This window comes from Macrobrachium rosenbergii, chromosome 41 (assembly GCF_040412425.1).
Source record: "Macrobrachium rosenbergii isolate ZJJX-2024 chromosome 41, ASM4041242v1, whole genome shotgun sequence".
NCBI lineage: Eukaryota > Metazoa > Arthropoda > Malacostraca > Decapoda > Palaemonidae > Macrobrachium > Macrobrachium rosenbergii.
Window position 1 is genome coordinate 9,214,397 of NC_089781.1, and position 21,806 is coordinate 9,236,202.

Here is a 21,806-nt window from a genome sequence, read left to right on the forward strand (position 1 = left end):
AGTAATCGTACTTCATTATTATGTGTCGGATATTATCGGAAAATCTTCTTTACTACTTGAAGGCATGGAATTCATGTACATAAAAGACGTACATGATCCACTTCGAGAACAATCTATGAATAAAAAGCGATAAATGATATTGAAAACATAACTGACTTAATACCTGATGAAGGTAACAATCGATAACTGAATGCCACCGGCACTAAAGGTCAATAATGTAAACACTCATCTTCTTCTGCATCTAACATTTAGGCGCCTTGTACTGTACTTACAGGCTATTATAATTCATGACGGTCCAAGACTTTCTGAATCTTGAAGTCGGATATTTCACGACGATAAGAAAATCTCTGCCTTGCTTTAAGAAAGAATTAGTTCACCAGTCCCTTTTAAGAAATATATATTTTGTTATTTAAGACGAAAAGTGCAGCATTCATTGCAATGACTGATCTGGGTATCCACGATCGTATTGGCCAGTTCACAAAAAAATATGGAAAAATTGAGAGAGAATTGTTGACCTAACATCGCCATTTCAATTAACTATTTTCAATACAATTTCTTGTAAAATAGAAACAAATCTGTCATTATGCATGACAAACCTGTATTTACAAATATCCAGATTAAAACGAACAATTAATTAGATAATCATATTTTGGTAAAAGATAACAAAACTTTTCTTTACTAACGCATTGTTAAGAGGGGCGCCATTTCAGATTTTTGTTGGGGGGAGCAAAGATGGTTTGGCGAGCGAAGCGACCCTAACCAGCTGGGTTTTTTTCGATTTTGAGCTATTTTATGTGCTTTTTGAAGCCACATAAGCAAGGTATTTCAGCAAAACAGGCGGACCAACAAACATTGTGATAGATAGATGGATAGATAGATATAACTTAATGTGGTGACACATTTGAATTTCGGTAGGAATAATGGAAAACCCGCTGCTGTTACCTCTTGGGGTTTGGGGATGTGAGGGGTTCAAGTTGAGGCTGGGGGGGGGGGGGGACACTTGAATCTGGGGGGGGCAGTTGCCCCCCAAAATGACGCCCCTGATTGTTAAACGGCAGATATAGATCACCAAACATTGTCCTTCATCCAAAGATCTTCTAGTCTTGTTCAAATCAAGATTCATCAAAACTATTATTGTACCCTATTAGCTACAATCCTTAGTTCCTCGCTGGGTGAGCGGGTTCCGTTCTCAACTACCACTTTGTTGGTCGTGAGTTCGAATCTCCGACCGGCCAGTGAAGAACAAGAGAAATTTGTTTCTGGTGATAGAAATTCATTTCTGGGTATAATGTGGTTCGGATTCCACAATAAGCTGTAGGTCCCGTTGCTAGGTAACCAATTGGTTCTTAGCCACGTAAAAATAAATCTAATCCTTCGGGCCAGCCCTAGGAGAGCTGTTAATCAGTTCAGTGGTTTGGTTAAACTAAGATATACTTAACTTTAGCTACAATCCTTGAGCAAAATTTTATTCAACAAAATTCCATCTTTGTGCTCCAAGATCGCTTCTTATTCAAGTATTATAAATACAGTCCTACTCAAATCCAGACTCATCAAAATTCCAGTTTTGACTCGAAACATCTATCATTCTAATTCATATCTAGATTCACAAAAATTCCATCACTGTATCCAAAGACCTATGAGTCCTATTTCAAGTTACTTAAGGTTTATTTTCTACTTTCTTTTACCTCGCTCAGGCTCGCAAGATTTCCCAGACAAGATCCGCGTGTTCTCGATGCAGCTGGACATGTGGGCGCCTCCCAGAGATGACGTTCTCATCAGATATAATCTTACGGATCATTTCAAGCCGGTAAAGTATCGCCGACTTTCAATTATTCCATTTCAACGTTCTTCTTTGGATCCTGTATAGACCTAATATTTGAATACTAACGTTTCATTTTTCTGTAAAAGAAAACTATGGTGCAGGCTTTGTCTGTCCGTCCGCACTTTATTCTGTCCGCACTTTTTGTGTCCGCCCTTTTTCTGTCTTACCTCGGATCTTAAAAACTACTGAGGCTAGAGACTGCAAATTGGTATGTTGATCATCCACCCTCCAAGCATCAAACATACTAAATTGCAGCCCTCTAGCCTCAGTAGTTTTTATTTTATTTAAGGTTAAATTTAACCATAATCGTGCTTCTGGCAACGATATAGGATAGGCCACCACCGTGCAGTGGTTAAAGTTTCATGGGCCGCTGCTCATACAGCATTATACCGACACCACCGAAAGACAGATCCATTTTCGGTGGCCTTGATTATATGCTGTAGCTGCTGTACAGAAAACTTGATTGCGCTTAAGAAACTTCGACTCATTTTTTACTTGTTTTGTGTTTAAATGGCTTCTTTCGAAACCTAGCTACTTCAGTTTTAATTACTGAAACTGTTCTTCGCGTGCTCCTATGAACAATTTTAACTGCGTATTATTATAAAATAGAAAAACGCTAGCCATAATGTAGAGAAACCTCCAAACCAAGGACCACCATCAAATACAGCACACATATTCTGGACACTTACTATGAAGTAGAGAGCACTTTCACAGGACACTTAACATGTAATATAGAACACAAATTGTGTACATACAGTGAACAAGAGAACAATTTCACTTTTTATTAAAACGAAGACTTTTTCCCTAATGGCCACTCAACCCTAGACTATTTTTTAATCCTATCTTTTCATTTTCAAAAGCTTCCTCTAGAATTTTTATATTATATTCTTCATACTGACATTGGTAATAACTTAGACATTGGGAATGACAGACTTGGATTGTGGCTATCAGTGTTTCAATACAGCAACCAATTACAATACATAAATATGATGGGTAGAGGTAATCGCAATAGGCCTAACCATCCACAACCCCGTAGGGAAGTATTGCCGTCAGTGCACCCCACGTGGTGCACTGTAGGCATTATTTAATAAGCTTCTTTGCACCATCCCTTCGGCCTCTAGTTGCATCCCCTTCCATTCCTTTTACTGTCCCTCCATTCATAATCTCTTTCTTCCATCTTACTTTCCACCCTCTCCTAACAACCGATTCATAGTGCAACTACGAGGTCTTCCTCGTTACACCATTCAAACTCTCTTACTTTCAATTTCTGTTTCAGCGCGGAATGGCCTCATAGGTCCCAGCGGTTGGTCTTTGGCCCAAATCCCTACATTCTATTCCATTCTAACCATTCAAACTAATTCCAGGGAGACGTATCGGAGTTCCCAGAGGTGACAGTTTGTATCCGAGCCAAACCCGTGGTCTTGATGAGCTATGAGAGCCACATATCCATCGCCACATCGGATCAAGATAATGATGTGCTTCACATGTGTAAGTATTCTCTCTCTCTCTCTCTATATATATATATATATATATATATATATATATATATATATATATAGATAGATAGATAGATAGATAGATAGATAGATAGATAGATAGATAGAAATCAATCATCACGTGTGGAACAGAAACAAATTTCTGACTCACATCAGGACCGAACCCAGGTCTTTCAATTGAAAGGCAAGGGCGCTGCCCACTAGGCCACACAAGTCATAAAAAAAGTTGGAATGTGATTGTGTGTTGCTTATTTCTATATTATTCACTCAGAAGGGATAATTCGAATGAAATGCTGTCAGTTGGGTCATTGCTGAGTCAGGAAGTTGGGGAAAACATGCTGGTATGCAAGCAGTTAGCTTGCCCCGGTAATTCCTTGGGTGCAGTTGCCCTCAGGTTCCAACTTCTTTTATGACTTCTGTGGCCTAGTGGGCAGCGCCCTTGCCTTTCAATTGAAACACCTGGGTTCGATCCTGATGTGAGTCAGAATTTATATATATATATATATATATATATATATATATATATATATATATATATATATATATATATATATATATATATATATATATATATATATATATATATATTATATATATATATATATGTGTGTGTGTAAGTATTTCTCTCTCTCTCTCTCTCTCTCTCTCTCTCTCTCTCTCTCTCTCTCTCTCTCTCTATCTCTATATATATATATATATATATATATATATATATATATATATATATATATATATATATATATATATATATATATATATATATATATATATATATATATATATATATATATATATATATATATATCTCACGTGTAAGTATTTTTCTCTCTCTCTCTCTCTCTCTCTCTCTCTCTCTCTCTCTCTCTCTCTCTCTCTAATATATATATATATATATATATATATATATATATATATATATATATATATATATATATATACATATATGAACTTTTATCAAACACACCGTGATTTTTTATATTTACCAACATTACGCTACAAATATACAATATTCAATTCGCTCTACCTCGGGGATATCACCGAATGTGAATTGTAATTGTTAAACGATTCGGCACCTGGGAGAATCGAACACCTGACAAACAGTGCGGATCGACAACGACTTTCAGGGACGGTACCATTCGGCTGTCAATCAAGGGATAACTGGGGATATTGTCAAAGTATGAGACCAAACATTTCATATGAAAAGTTACGAGTCCTAAGTTAGCAGAATCGAAAAAAATATCGTATTTAAAAAATTATTTCTTTTTTTCTTGAGTTCGTCATAATGGAATAAAGGCAAAATTGACTTTGCGACCACTAATTATTCCCAACAATGTTATGAATATGACTAACATTTCGAAATATTTATCCTTGGGAATGTTTATTTAAAAGAAAAAACATATCTTACTATTTGCTGAAGTCGTAAAAATTATAGATACTGCGCTGTACATGATAATAGTCTGGGATCCATGCCATTTTTTTTAACGCAAAGAATTTGGATATATAATAAAGTCTGATACAAAAATATAATCGATTAACGATCCTTTTGCCTGGAAGTTTCGTATTTATATATAATGTTTTTTTTTCTCTCTTACTTTTAATAGACCGTCGAGGGATGAATCATGGTTTTTACTACAACGGCGTTCGTCAGTACGGTTACCTTAACATGACCAACGACATAGGACTTCATGAGTGGAGCCACTATTGTCACAATTTTCACCATGGGGAATACAGGGCTTACATTTACGGAGAACTAGCTGCCAAAGGTCCATTCAGCGTGCCACACAAGGTGCCTCTGCCAGTAAAAGGTATCATCACCATTGGGCAGGAACAAGACCTCTTGGCTGGTGGGTACGACACAGACCAGAGTTTCCGCGGACACATAGCCCAAGTAAACATCTGGAACAGATCTCTGACTGCTGACGAAGTCAGGAAGCAAGCCTCTTGCACAAGGGCAGAATTGGGAAACATCTTTTCGACCGACAGGGAGAATGTAGAGCTGCTAGGAGGTACCACGATGGAATTGGTAGACCCGAGTTATTTCTGTCAGAAGAACGTGGAGTACGTCATCTTCCCCGAGGCTCGCTACATGGCTGAGTCCAGACGAACCTGTAATCGAATTGGGTATGAGGTTTACACCCCTAATAACTACGACGAAAATGTCAAACTGCACAACGAATCATTACGCTTTGCCGAAAACTGCCTCTCAAACTACCATTTGTGGATTGGCGTAACAGACGAAGAGGTAGAGGATGTCTGGAGAAAATTCACAGACAATTCGATTGCACAAACTCAGTTTGAGCTGAACGAACCCAATGGAGGCGATGGTGAGAACTGCATGTTGATGTTCCTTCCAAATGGACGGTGGGTAGACACGTCGTGTGTGATTCAGTGGCCAGCCTGCGTCCCGTGTGAGGTGGATCGTAAGGCCCCTCTCCGACTCAGAGGATTTTGTTTCACGAACGAAGCTGAAACTTTTTATGAGGTACTCGCTTACAGGTATGAGAAGCCTTATCTTCACGGTTATTATGGATACATGGTATACAAAATAGATGACTACACTTGGGAGATGTTTGACACAACTGTGACCGAGGTCGTTGGAATACTGAAAGTCCCGTCGAAGGACACATACCCAATTGGACGACACACCTGGGAGCTCAGGAGATCTGAATGCAACCATCTCATAGGCTCAAGATTACAGCTGAGTTTTTCCATATGCAATAACGACGAATTCACCTGCTCCAACGGTGACTGCATTCCGAAAGAAAAGAGGTGTAACGCCAAAGACGACTGCGTTGACCTCTCGGACGAAGAAGACTGCCAAGTGATCATTCACCCGAAAGGCTACCGCATGGAACGGCCCCCTGATAACATCACCCACGAAGGCCACCCAGTTCACTTGGCTGCCGTGGTGAACGTCCTTCGCTTTATGGAAATCAGCGACAAGAGCCGAATCATTAACGTTGAGTTCACCGTCGACCTCTCGTGGAATGACCCGAGAGTTAAATACCACAACCTTGGCGAAACGCTCGAGTGGAACAAGCTCTCGGAGACCTACAGGGGCAGCGTCTGGAAACCCGTGCTGACTTTCCCGAATGTGTATGATGGACAGATCAAGAAACTCGCTTTTGATATGTACCTCGACAAGTTGTCTGAGCCGCTGCCGCCTGACTACAACAACGTGCGAATGGGTAACTGCTTTTCGAAGTACAAAATTTCATTTGGTATGAAACTTATGATAAATTTGAATAGATTTTTGGAAAGTTTCATATTCAAGGAGGCTATTAATTGCAGAAAAAATAACTGTCTCTTTTCAGACACTGTATATGCAGGTGTATCAGCCGACATTGTTCAAAAGGAACATTACAGGTAGGTTTATGTGCTGTTCCACTTTTGATCTCTCTGCATCCCTTCGTGTTCTATTAATGCCACAACAATCTTTGAATTATATACAAACATTCATACGTATAAAAACTCGACAATACTATAAAAAATAACTACAGTGTGGAAGAAGAGGAGGAGGAGGAGGAGGAAGAGGACAGATGTTCTGATCTTGAGGCACACAACATATCACTTATGCAATACACAGAATCCCCTGGATCCACTACACCAAGGTCTGGAAAACATGAACTGAGGGATGACTGCATCGGCAACAGCGAAATGTGAACGCAGAATTCTTCCCATAAAAAAGGGAAAATAAAAAGCCTGTTACACAGGTTATCTGCACTGAGAGCAATTCCCGTTGAAACTGCGATTAGCTCTCGATGTAATGTTGTTGTTGTTAATGGAGCTGGCTTTATGTCAGCACGTTCTCTTGCTCACAGAGCAGCCCGTAAACTCGATGTAAGACTGATTGACTGACTTATAGAAACCGGCATTATAAGGACTATGACCACAGGCGACCCCGATGCAAGATACGAAGTAATTCGGTCGCTTAATTTTTCCTAAGACGAAAAGTAATCAAACGCTTCAACTATTATGCTCATTATTATTAAACTTAATTGATTTACTCATTTACTTAGTCTTCTATGAATTCCCCTCATACACTATGAAGATTATTGTAAGTCAAAGTCAAAAGAAAATAATGTTTTCTTCCCGATAGTCTTGAAACTGGGTATGTCCCTTCCTCAAAATAAAATTTATATTAAAAAACCATAAGTACTTCCAAATGCTTAAGGTAAGAAGCAATCTAAGGAAACGCATTTCCCGAAGTACGAGTCAGTTCCATGATGCCGACTGTAGACCAAGAAACTGTCCCTTCAAACTGTAATTATGCTGGAGAAAGAAACTGTTCCTTCAAACTCTAATTATGCTGGAGAAAAGTTTCCATTTCTAAGGTTTCGCGCGATTAGAAGCACTTCCTTTAATAGTTGCAGTATTAGAAAAAAAAATTCACTATTGAGTGGAATACACCTGACACTTTCAGTAAACACTCTCTGCACAGCAGACACCGCTTTCTTCAAAGACATACTATCGAAACAGACAACACTGACATCAAACACTCATGAAACAGAGTACATTTCCTTTGGGCACTATCCATAAAATGGGGAATAATTCTATCGAACACTTACCTTAAAGTAAATAGCGAAGCCTCACTTCTTGCATAATGGCAAACCAACCCGGACTTCCTCGGTGTGAAGATGAACTTGACCATTCCTCTTCCAGCGGCGTCTTCGGGTGTTCATTTGACGTGTTCTACTATCCATTCGACTCACAACGATGTTACCTGCTCCTGCAGCTGAGCACCAGAAGAGAGCTCATCAAATTCCACCCGGAGAGAACGCGTGTCCTGTACCTGGAAGACCCGAAGTTGCCTGCCTACCTGCTCAGCCGTTACCAGATCGACGTCATCATCGGAGGGAGCAACGAGACTCAGTACAGTTCTCTGAAGGTGGGAGACAACCCTGAGGGGAGGGAATATAAATTTCCGTCAGAGCATTCTTTATGAAACAACATAGAAATGACAAAACTGTTCTTATCTCTATACATTCAATTATATTTTCTTCCATTTTTCGATATCACTTATCTTTTCGTTAAAGAGCACTAATTACAATTAATCATCTTTCTCAATACAATGTTTCACTAGGTCATCCTCCTTAACTTAATTTTATTCAGGGGACTACATCGATTTGTCAGTAAAGGGGAAGCTGAAGTGCTTCCCAATTTCTAGATATATATACACTTAGTATTAGAACAAACTACTTTTGGGAAAAGATTGTCACTGGTCAATATAATCATAAGAACATTTTTTCGACAATATTACTGGCCCATCTATGGGGGTAATGTGAAGCACAATATTTCTGTGGCGTCAGAAGAAATACGTAAGTAGATGCCTGCTTACAAGCATTACGAATAAGGGACTTTTCTGACACCAAGCATCTGACGCCATGATAGGACTATGAAACATGTTGGGCTTTGAAGCAGCAATCTTGAATCTCTCCATATTAAAGAACTGAGGGGCATTAACTTTCAATTTTGAATGCATCGGTGTCGGTCACGGATTAGAAAAAACAGACAAGAATCTTTATAACAGATTCACTTTTTAAGTAGATGTATGTGATAACTTTGTCTTAATCTACTTCCTTAAACTCAGAACCAATTTGTAATGAAAGAAAGGGGTGGGGTCTGGGGTAATGGGTATTGTTTTCAAAAAGTTATGGACTATTTGGTTGACATAGAATCCTTGAACTAGAGGGGAAAAAATGACCAAACCTACCAAACGCAAAGTAATATGAATGAACAAGATGCTGTTTTCATGAAGGTATTAACTTCAAGATCTGAAACATTTCATGAGTACGCCCTCAGGTAGCATTGGCCACCGTTGGAAACGAGAGAGAGAGAGAGAGAGAGAGAGAGAGAGAGAGAGAGAGAGAGAGAGAGAGAGAGAGAGAGAGAGAGAGACTAGGTGATAAATTATACTGATCGATGCCAGTAGTTGAAGTTACGGATACATTGATATTAAATGCCTGTAAAAAGATTACCGAACACTGGATAGATAAAATCATATCACCATTGATTTTAAGTTACATTATAATTATTGATGGAGCAAGCGATTAAATACTGATAAATCATATCCATTTCTTAGGTCACCTTCGAGCTGGCTCGCCGATGGAAGATGATTATTATGACTGTCTACCTGCCGACGGCCATGTTGCAGATTGTCGGATATACGACCCTGTTCGTCAACGTTGTTTTAATGGACGTACGTTACTTTTGCTGGATAAAGGGGCGACCTGTGCATTATCGAGGAGCGGGTTTTATTAGGGAGAACAGTAATTTGGTTCTGAATAACTGCTATTACGTTACTTTCAGAACACCTACTAAATTATTTTGATCGTAAATTAACGCCGCACAATTTTTTCTTATTTTTGTCTATCTGTAAAATTACGAACATAACGCCGACTTGAAATATTCCATTATACAATGATAAACCTCTTACGTTAAGACCTTGAAACGTTATTTTTTCAAACGTCAGGATATGATCACACAACAGATACAATATTATACTTTCTTCTTGTTTCCAGGTGCGAATGGCGGTGAGCCTGACGACCCTACTCGTGCTCTACACCCTCTTCAGCAACACTTCCGACGCCCTCCCCGTCACGGCCTACGTCAAGCTGATCGACGTGTGGTTCTTCTTCTGCATCTTCTTGCTATTCTTCATCATCGTCGTGCACGTCGTGGTGGAACACTTGGTGAATCTGGCGGAGGAGCAGCACTTCAAACAAGTGTTGCCCTTCGACCACAGACGGACGGTCGAGAAGAGCGTTCGACCAACTTCGGACACGGCCGAAAAGCTGATGTTCTACGCTCGGTACATCGTAACGCCGGGTGTCATTATATTCTTCAACCTCGTCTACTGGGGTCTGGTGTTCGGAACTTCCTTCAAAGAGTAAGATTAAGAAGTCTACAGCTGAATGTTCTTCGCTTCTACGAATGACAGTCTGTTATTCGGCGTAGGAAAAATATAATTAAAGAGAAACAGTTTACTACCAGAGATGTTACAGCTCGCCATGTATCATGCCAAATAAATAAACGCAATCTACCATCATGACATGTTATTTTGTGATAGGCTAGTAAAATCAACAATGGATCCTGATTCCGTCGTTATCGCTTCTAATTCAGAATGCTGGAAACTGAAGGGAGACGATTCTAAATTCAGAAATACGACGTTTTACCTTAAGTACTCTGCCCTTCTAGGATGGTTATACTTTACGAAATATGTCTCCTTCACTTAAGACAATTCATGTGAGTTTCGATTGTATTTACGTTTTTGCTCGACGCATTCTTTCTTAAAATCTTCAGATGAAAGTCCTCAGAGATACAGTCAACAGACTATAAACCTAAGAGGATTCCAAAAGGAAATCAGTCTGCAGAGAGAGTTAAGTTATGGAAAAAGGTGGTAAATATGTGAATAAATATGAGGGAATATACAAATAAGAATTCAGGAGAAAGCAGGAGTGAATTTGCTCCTCGCATAAATATTTGGAGGTCTATAGTCTGCCACATAAACTCATACAAGCACCATCTGCCATCGTAACGCCAAAAAATACGGTTCTATAAAAGAAAACCAAGTAAGTAACATGACTTATTACAATGCAGACGCGAGTTTGTTTGATATATCGGCGATTGAGTCTGACCCCATTCCTTACTTACCATTATGGTCCTACTCCGAAGACCAGATTGAGACACTAATAGAAAATTGAAGTTACGCGGATATTATGGAAGACGAGCCAGGGACTCTGCTGAGTGTTAATTTAGCCTACAACACTCAATATCTGTTATTCCTAATGAAGAGGATCTTCAAATATATTATACATGCTCTAATTATTTGAAAAGTTCATTTGCCCTCTTATCATACCTTTGACAGTACATGGAAACCCTCCATATAGGCCTATTGACAAGCCTTATGCTGAAAACTTTCTTGTATGCGGACGTTTTCTGTAAATCTTCACGTACAATGTTTTCTAAATATATCTGAATAATTTTAACTGATAAAAGAGAACGTACGCGCTGATGCGCATATACCAGTAGAAACAAAGTGAATTCCATTAAATGATTATAACATTTCGTGGTTTTTTCTTCAAGTGTTACTAAGAATACTTGAGAGAGAGAGAGAGAGAGAGAGAGAGAGAGAGAGAGAGAGAGAGAGAGAGAGAGAGAGGGTTGTCACTCTGACGAACTTCCAGTAACACTTAATCGTCACCGGAGGATCATTTGCGTTTCATTTGTCTTCCATCTCCGTGTTATAATTTTAATCTTCCTTTTGAAGGGGTTATTAAAAGCTAAATCAATCCAAAATATTCCATCTGACTAGGGCTTACGTACGACCAAGTACATCATATATTTTTCACTTTAAACAGTATTTTTGGGTCATATATATGGATGGTGTAAGTAAGAAAGAGGCTGTGGTATGTTAAGGTCTCGGTCACGCAGAAACATTTCTTCCTCTAACGGTGGAAAACAGAAAAACAATTTTTTCCTTATGTTTCACGTGATTCCACTATACTACTGACGTCTGACCTTTCTCCAAAGGTAGTATTAATATCCTTTCCATTTATGGTGAAAAGCACTTGTAAAATCGTAATTTAGCACATTTTCGAAACACGCAGTGATTTTAATATACTTCGACATGCCACGAGTACAGGCTCTTACGTCATCAATCACTGGATGAAGCACCATTCTTGTACCTCTGAGCATGTTTAGTTCCAGCTTAAAGTAAGAGATGTAATCAAGTCAAGGTTTTTTTTTCTATGGGCTCGGTTTCTTCTTACATAGCCTACATAGCTTGTCTGAATTTACATTTTCATTAAAATGATGTTTTACCCTATACAACTGCATAAAAGGACCTGATCTTTAAAACATCACCAACCATTAAAAAAATTGTTTTATACAGTGATTGTGGTTCTGTTAATCACATATATTCTCATCTTCGTTCTGTTTTATCTTAAAAACCTACCTCGAATTTTCTTTATAGAGTTTATCATCACCTCTCTTTGGCTAGGTTGAGGGAGACAGATAGACATACAGATGCATTAAGAAAAACTGAAACATCCATTTAAAGGCAATGCTCCCCATTTCCATTACACATATTCAAGAAAGGGCATTTCCTAGTAACAAAAGTCCAATCCCAACACTCGTTTATCAACAGCAGACTTGCTTGTAGGCGTCCTTAAGTTATATACCCTTCATACAGTACATTTTTTTGAATTTTTATAAATTACTTACGTGATAAATTCTCAAAATCAATCAGGAAGAAATGAATGTCGAAATATTACACAAATCATTATAAGCCTCCCCACATTAGTGTGCAAATCAGCTTTCAGTATTCCCCAGTATATCTTAGTTATCCATTCAAAGCTTTCTTTGATTAAACAAAACTTCGTTTTCTTTTATATTGAAACGGTAATTTGTTCTTTTGTCATTTGCTCCGTTAGGCATTTCTATTTTTCAGTCCGTGCGGCATTTTCGTAAAGTCGATTCGGCATTTTACAGAAAACAGTCATGACGTATCAAGGTGAAGGACGAATGAAGAATCTTTTTAAACATTTAATCAAATTGGGCGTGAAAGCGCGCGTCATATTTGTACTCTCATCTTTAAGGCCTCGTTCATACCCCTCTGCCGCTTGCGCAAGCCTTTCAAGGTTTATTTTGAGTTTCAACAGCGTTCCCTATGATACTAGAGAGTGCCGATAACCATTAGTTGCGGTATTTATAACATAAACCGAGAAATGCAAAGCTTCAGATAACAAAAGTTTGGAAATCAGGAGGAAGAAAGGATGGTCATCCGGACGGGACTAGGCGTAAACTTTGCCAAGGGCACACATCATGCCAGAAATACAAAGCAAAAGAAGTAAGAAGAAATACTACTGATCGCGGTGAACAGTTGCGATACATGGAGCAGGATCAATATTATATTAATCCTGATCTGCAGAGTGTAGGAGGGCAAAAGCATACATTTACCCGTTTGCAAAACTCTGCAGAAAACAATAGGACGGGACATTACTTTAGAGACCTCAACTCCTTTAACAGATAATTGGGGGAATACATAAGACTAGCCCTGAAAATCTGGAATTTTGTTAACCTAGGAAGCGCTGGTTGTCAAAGTCAATAATATTGCAATGTCTCAGTAACAGAAAAATAAAAGGGTGAGGGTTAAAAGTAAAGTAGAAATTTATTGATAATTGGTAAAATTCGTTTAGAAACTAACTTTTTTGGGGTTCCTGTTGCAGAAACGGGTAATGGTCAAGGATTAAAATAAACAGTCCGATGTACTATTGAAATAAAATAAAGCTAAAGACGTTTAAAATTGTAAATAACAAGGGAATTCAGTTACAGTTAAAATAATGTAATAACATTAAGACAGAGAAAACCTACGAATGGTGTAGCGTGCCCGCAATTGTGTTTGTGGAGTGAGCGCTCAGGAACTAGGAACCAGTGAAGTACTGTACAGCACTAGCTTTTGAACTTTTCGTCAGACGAATGAAACTACTGTATTGAAACTTGGGAATATACGATAAATAAATCTAATCGACATCACTTAGTAATAAACCACCAACAAAATTAATATAAAACGGAGGAGCAGGGGCATATGAATGAGTTACCAGCCAAAAATAAAAGCGGAGGAGAAAAACTACAGAACAGACGGTATGCAAAGTATTCCATCAGATGATATACTAACAAAAATGAAAAATTAATAACAAAATAAACACTTGATGGATACTTTAAAGAAATTTAATATATATATACATACACACACATATACTATATATATATATATATATATATATATATATATATATATATATATATATATATATATATATATATATATAGGGTGTCCATAAATATATATATTTACAATTTAAAAAATTTAAAAAGTATATTACAAAGCCACTGATGCGATATCGTAATCAAATTAGTTCCTCATTGGATGGGTTGGTATCGTTCTCGGCTAGCACTCTGCTGGACTCGCATTCGATTCTCCAGCTGGCCAATGAAGAATTAGAGAAATTTATTTCTGGTGATAGAAATTCATTTCTCATTATAATGTGGTTCGGATTCCACAATAAGCTGTAGGTCCCGTTGCTAGGTAACCAATTGGTTCTTAGCCACATAAAATAAATCTAATCCTTCGAGCCAGCCCTAGGAGAGCTGTTAATCAGCTCAGTGGTCTGGTTAAACTAAGGTATACTTAATCAGATTTGTTCTATTTACTCAGCACTTATCAAAGTTTTTAATCACATTGTATTTGTGTATTTTAGGTACCCTGTTAATGAAAGAGGTACTGTTAAATGAACCCCTGAAAAATAGCTACTCCTCAAGAAAAGGCACAATGTGCATCATGGTTTATTGAAACAAAATAGGAAACGTAGACTCAGTGAAACTACATGGCACAAGAAATTTTTGGAGAGAGGGACAGTGTTTGATAAAGGAAGGAGTGGATGACAAAGAACATCTGAGGAAAACATCGATCATGTAAAACAAACCTTTGATCGTTCTCCTACAAAGTCCATCCATACAACTGCCAGACACTTACAGCTACCACGTTCAACAGTGTACAAAATCTTACACAAGAACTAGCAAAATCCTACACAAGAACTAGCAACTGCACACTTACAAAGTGCAACTCATACAGGCACTCAATCCAAATAAACCAAGATGAAAAGAGTTTGCAGCTAACATTCTGAGGATGAAACGTTCCTCAACTGAGTTTGTTTTAATGATGAGGCAACCTTTCATGTTTCAGGAAAACTGCGTACAAATAATGTGAGAATCTGGGGATCACAACATCCCCATGTGATTAGGGAACTTCACCAAGATAGTTCAAAGGTGAATGCGTGGTGTGGGATCATGCGCAATGGAATCGTTGGCCGTCTTTCTTCAACGAGACATCAATTACTGCAGATGTTTACCTTGACCTTTTGACCGAATATGTGGCGCCACAACTAAATGACCTTCAACCAACCATCATTTCCCAGCAAGGTGGTGCACTACTACATTGGGGACTACATGTTTGTGGGTTCCTAACTCAAACATTTCCAGACCAGTGGATTGGAAGGGATAGCCCAATTCCCTGGCCACCTTGTTCACCAGATATCACTTCCCTGGACTTCTTTCTATGGGTTATGTTAAGATATCGTGTATTGAACAAAGATACGGGACATCACTGATCTCAAGCAAAAGATCACTGATGCCATTGCTACCACTGATGAGGCTATGCTACAGCAAACGTGGCATGAAATTGTGTACCATCTTAATGTGCTTCGTGCAACTAATGGTCCCCATATAGAGGTGTATTAAATGGGACAAAAAACTTCAATATCTACTCCTTATTTTGTAATAATTTCCATATATTTGTCCGTTCATTTGCTTTTGTAATATATTTTTTAAATTGTAAAGAGACTTTATGGACACTTTGTATATTCGTTAAGACACAGAGCATTTATGGAAATAACTAATAATCAAAACACGCAAAATGATCAAATGAGGTCCTTCAGAGTCCCAAATAATGAAGTTCGATGATGTGCGGGCTACCTATCAGGGGCATTATAACAAACCCTGATAACAAGACCATTCAGAGAGAGAGAGAGAGAGAGAGAGAGAGAGAGAGAGAGAGAGAGAGAGAGAGAGAGAGAGAGAGAGGAGAGAGTTAATCATTAACTATGGGCGATTACTGGATGACTGACAAAGAGTATCCTCTCCAAAACTTAAATAAATCCTATCCCTATTAAAGGTCGATCCAACAAAGGTTCATCAAGTTGACTTATGGAATTGGATTTACTGGTATAAACTGGAGTCAATGCTGGGCACTTACTGTTCTCTGACCCTATGATTATGTAACTTCCCTTGTAACTTTAGTAATGAAAAAAACATGATGTAATATTGTACGAAATAAAAAAAAATCTGCTGGCGATTTTAAACAGGAATGGTAGATAAAACAGTTAAGGTTATTCAGAAATGACTTAGGACACTTCCCAAAAAGTTGAAACCCACATAGCCTCCAAGGGAATGGAACACCAAATAAAACTTAAGTCACTGGTCCCTTAAAAGCTAACACCATGTGACTCTTTCTCAAAAAAAGAAATAAATGGAATATGTTACGGACACTGCAATAACGCCATATTCCATGTCAAAACCATTATAAGCAACCCTAGTACAGACGCAGTCTTAATTGGTCAAGTAAGTCACTATTAGTTGCTAACCATAGTTCTCACTTGAAATCAACTTGTCTTTTTTTTTTGACAGAAGGATAATGACATATGACCCATATTCCAAGTCAAAACTATTAAAGGCAACATTACGGCATCCCCAGTACAGGTGCTGTCTCATAATCAGGCATATTTAAGCCCCTGTTGGGTGCTACCCATATTTCTAATTTGAAATTAACTTGTCTTTTTTTGACAAGAGGGTGATGACATATTTGAAATGGTACTAATGTTTATGAAAATTGTATCTTTTGATTTACTCTTTCCAAAATATGACACTGTCTCGTTCATTATCTAAGCATCCATAAAATTTATTGCACAACACATATTTAAACCCCTTGACCAGTGTAACACCCTCTAACATCAGTTTCTTTATGTTCAACATAGCACAATGTAGCTATCAGTGAGAAAGCCCTCAAGTATTAAGTGTTTTTTTAGAATCTCAACAAATAACTAAACACAATACAGTTTTTCCATTTAAGAAATAAATTCTACATTGATGCTTTGAAGTATCAGTCAGAATTTGACAGTAACAACTAATTTTGTCCCTGAGTAAATTTTTACTCCAAACCATAATTGCATCCTAGAGCTGAAAGTATTAATTTTGTTTCCTATCCCTGAATAAATTTTTACTCTAAACCATAATTGCATTCTAAAGTTGAAAGTATTTGTTTCCTAAGTTTTAATGCATGCTTTCAACATTTCAGATGTTCGTTTCAGTAGCAATTATATCCTACAATTAGGCTATAGGGGGCCACAGTAGGGAAACAGATTTTTGGTTGGAGAAAACACAAAATTATTGAAAATTATATATGGTTGTCAACTGTGGCAATTGGCGTTTTCTATGTTATTTTACTTGCTTTATAAGAATTTAAAGTCATATTTTGTCGGCCGGCTGTAAAAAACACACGACTTAAAAAGGTCTATTCATAACAAGCCCCCACCTCCCTCCATAACTAATATGGCAAAATTGTAACCAGTAAACACCTCTAGGTACGTTAGGTTGGTATTTTTAACGTTAGGTAATACAAGTCGTGTAGTCTTGTCAATGACAGCTTATTACAGCCGGCCGACAAAATATTACTTTAAAAGTAAAATAACATAGGAAAACGTCAATTGCCATAGTCTTGCCGCCGGAAGCCGGCTTAGAATTACCATCATATATGTATTTCAACTAACCTAATCTAAGGCTCTGGTTCTTTCCCTTAGATCTACCCTTTCCCTGGCCTGTAAGGGGTGGGGGATATTTTGCCTTCTGTGGACCCCTCACCTAACCTAGCCTTTGGAGCCTGGGAGGACTTTTTCCTTCTGGAAACCCCCAACCTAACCTAACCAAGAGCAATATAAATTAAAAATATATAGTAAATAATCACCTGGGGCGCGGGGCCGTTACAGCCGTGGGCCCTTACATCTTCTGAACAACCGCCTTAGCCTAGGCCTGGCGTAGGTCACCAGGTCGTTTCTTACCTAGTGTGTAATGTTACTTGAAATCATTCCATAAACCTCACTTTAATCAGAATGAGAACTTACATAAGTCGGCTATCATGGGAATCGTAAAATAAATCCTTGAATTTTACTCTTTTTATAATTTTCCTCCACCCAAAAACCCGGTTTCACACTGTGATTGCCCATATGATATAGTATCCCAGAATCTAAATTAACCCAGTTACCACACTAACTGCAAAAAACCTTAAAAAGTCACAAGGAAACATAAAAAATCACAGCCTAACTTCAACCCCAGAAAACGATTATGGTATAAACGGTAAATTTCAAACTTTACCTCAGAATTTGGACTTACAGATAGCCTAAGAAGTAGGCTATTAGGCCCATGGGGACCTTAGAATACATCCTTACGTTTCAATGTTTTGTGTATTTTTCCCAACACACTAATCCAGGTTTCCCCACACTGTTCGCCAATAACTGTAGGATATAAAACGTTCCATTATCAGTACACGATAAATTCACTATCCGAATGAACGCCAGCAGTGATCAGAACACGGCCCAAAACACAGGAAACTTGCAGTGTTGCCAGTTGCCACAACTCCACACCACTGAGCCTGACTTCCAAGTTCGCCCAAATTTTATATTCATTCAACCATAGTCTTTGCATTCAACCATTCAACGTATATAAAACGATAAATGATTTCCTTTACTGTCTAAAGATCATTTGCCGTAAACATATGTTAACTGAAAATCCTAATTGTTTATCATTATATGACATACCACGGCATTAGTTTAACTGACAGTGAGACTATTATATAGATCTAAACATTAAATGCATTTATACTGTAACTTTGCAGAGAACTTCCCTTATCATCACTATTTACGTGTATTGAAAAATTTAATAGATTTGAATTACCCTAATTAGACGGAAACATAAAGGTGTCACTGTTATCGTCTGCATTCTACGTATCAATCAAAACATTGCTCAATTGACTTCTGCTGCTTCATAAATTGACACATGAACAACTATTCTTTGACGATTCTTTATTCAGTTATTATTAAATGAACACATATATAAATATGCAAATACCAAAAATATAGGTAAATGAATCATATAAGAAAATAATATATCTGACCACAATAAACCCATAAAAAGAGAGTGGACATTTTTTCTACACATTGGCAATTCAAGACCGCGACCGTCGTAATGGCTGGGTTTGGCAATCAACTGGCATCAGTCACGGGCATTGGGTCACAAAAAAAAAGAAGAAAAGTCAGCTGATTATGACACCATGACGTCATACACAATGAACCATTACGACAGCATTGCGCCCGTCGAGATGAGATTACTCCATATGTAATAGTACAAGCATGTCGCCCATGATTTAGGCCACGCCCACATTTGGCGGTTGAAACAGGACGGCGACGTCCGTGAGGGCATGACAATTTAATTGTCATGTAGTGAAAAGGTTTATTTAAAGGTTTAACAGGAGGAAAACCTTGCAGTTGCGCTATGAAACAATTGTTAGTAAAGGATGAAAAGTAAGATGGAAGAAAGATAATATGAATGGAGGTACAGTAAGAGGAATGAAAGGGGTTGCACCTAGGGGCCAAAGGGACACTGCAAAGAACCGTAAGTAATGCCTACAGTGCACCGCGTGAGGTGCACTGATGGCACTAGCCCCCTACAGAGACCTCCTCCTAATGGGTGAATCAAGGTATAATTACCCGCTGACTTCTTTACTGTAAGAAGTATAGTGTGATATAGAAGTTACACTAAAATGTCAAAAAAACATTCCTAATATAAACTATATTGTAAAATAAAAACAGTCAAGATGGCAGACAACTAATATACGTTAATTATATGCTAGGAAAAACAGCCCTGGAACGCCACTTGTAAGGGGCTCAGCGCAGCTACAAATTCAACTTCCACTTGACTCCTTTTACAACAAGGCAACATTCTGTGCAAATGGCTTTCCTGACGTCACGTTTATTGAAAGGCTTAATTGATTGCGCTTCTTAATATCATCACTGCACAATATTGGGTTCTTAATACCATTACTATACTACTGTATAGTGGGTTCTTAATACCATTACTGTATTATTGTGGGTTCTTAATACCATTACTGTACTATAGTGGGTTCTTAATACCATTGCTGCTATATTGGGTTCTTAATGACATTGGTGTACTATATTGAGTTCTTAATGCTATTACTTTACTACAGTGGGTTCTTAATACCATTCCTGTACTAGTGTGTTAAGCAAAAATTTGCCACTTCGAACGTCTGCTGGTTCACAAAAGTTTTGAAACATTTCAGATTCTTGTGAACAGGGATCTTGCATTAAACAAAACTGTTCAATACATTCTCTATTTTACGTTTATTTAATAGACCTATGAATCAAGAGAAATACCACTTCAGGGCATCTGAGAAAACCAACATTTGGCTGAAATTTTGAAAAGCAAAAGTACAATTTATTTCTACCTCGTCTACGAAAGCTTGGAGAATCTATGTAACGTATCAAATGTGCACTATCATGCAATCTCTAAGCTTTATCGTGGACACAGTACCTTCCATTTTACTATAGACTTGATAGGTAAAGAATTAGTTACAATCGTTTTCTGATACATTGTACCTAAATCACATGTATTAATCGCACTGATTATGTTGAAAAATGGGGGCGGGGGTGAAGTGACACACTGCCACAAGTAGATATGTCTTAAAAGAAGCTTGACCTCTGGCTCCCTTGTCCCGGATCAGATGTGATCAGTCAGTCTAAACGCCCAGAGACCCAAGAAAAGAAAGACAATCGTTTTTAGTGTACTAATATTAATACCTACTGTAACAATTTGAGGCTAAAAATTTCGACAAATAGCGCAACAAATCTATGTAGTGAGTTGATAGTCCTAAGCCTAAGTGCCTGTCCTTACAGACACACTCTGGAACTCCACTATGCTAAATACTGTATCTGATTAAAGTTATCATAATCGATAAACTTAGACCTAAGTGCCTGTCCTTTCAGGCATACTCTGGAACACCACTATGCCTAATACTGTATCTAATCAAAGTAATCATAATTGATAAACCTAGACCCAAGTGCCTGCCCTTACAGCAGGGGTTCCCAAACTTTTTGTTCTTCTGTACCCCTTGGGTATTTTTATAGATTCCTGTGTACCCTTAAAAATTGATTATGAAAAAGAAAAACAATATGATTTTGTTATGAAATCTGTTTGTGTAGACTGCATCTTTTCAGGCCCAGTACGAGTACAGATTACAGGCGCGGGAAGTTCCATAATGGTGAAAAACAAATGGTATTCACCCTACTCTTGGTATGACTTTAGTAAAAGCTTTGCTTACTAAAATGAGGAAATTAAAAAAAAGACACTGTGCAATATCAATGCAGATTACATCATGTATTGCGCAGTAATGGCTATTCTCTTAGATCCAATGTACCCCCTGAAGAATACAAATGTACCACTGGGGGTACATGTACCCCAGATTGGGAACCCCTGCCTTACAGGCATACTCTGGAACACCACTGTGCCTAATACTGTATGTGATTAAAGTTATTATGATCGATAAACCTAGACCCAATTGCCTGTCCCTATAGCCATACTCTGGATCACCACTATGCTTACTACTGTATGTCATTAAAGTTATCATAATCGATAACCCTAGACCTAAGTGCCTGTCCTTGTAGGCATACTTAGATTCTAAAACACCACTATGCCTAATGCTGCATCTAATTAGAATTATCATGGCCTTTTTAAACCTAAACTCTGTTTTATATCTGAGAAACAAAGAGTAATTCCTATTATCTGAGAAGCAAAGAGCAAGTGTT

General features: G+C 38.0%; 2 protein-coding genes across 4 annotated transcripts in view; one reads left to right on the top strand and one right to left on the bottom strand.

Annotated features, from left to right (window-relative positions):
- The window catches only part of LOC136826622 (uncharacterized), a 352,977-nt gene extending 334,401 nt beyond the window's left edge, over positions 1 to 18,576 (bottom strand). The window contains exons 1-2 of one of the 3 annotated variants that reach the window (XM_067083917.1): positions 18,304 to 18,576; positions 7,935 to 8,219 (exon numbers count right to left, since the gene is read on the bottom strand). Coding sequence is in view for 2 of the 3 variants with exons in the window: in XM_067083915.1 (XP_066940016.1) it covers positions 7,887 to 7,969 (83 nt within the window). In the remaining variant the exon portion in view is untranslated. Of the gene's footprint in view, positions 1 to 7,886; positions 8,220 to 18,303 lie in introns of all 3 variants that reach the window. The other 2 variants (XM_067083915.1, XM_067083916.1) reach the window with 2 other exon arrangements.
- On the top strand, positions 4,438 to 10,346 carry LOC136826623 (uncharacterized). Its single transcript, XM_067083919.1, has 5 exons — positions 4,438 to 6,506; positions 6,633 to 6,684; positions 7,981 to 8,206; positions 9,401 to 9,517; positions 9,840 to 10,346. The coding sequence occupies exons 1-5, from the start codon at positions 4,931 to 4,933 to the stop codon at positions 10,209 to 10,211; spliced, it is 2,343 nt and encodes a 780-aa protein (XP_066940020.1). The 5' UTR covers positions 4,438 to 4,930; the 3' UTR covers positions 10,212 to 10,346.
- Positions 18,577 to 21,806: the final 3,230 nt, after the last annotated feature.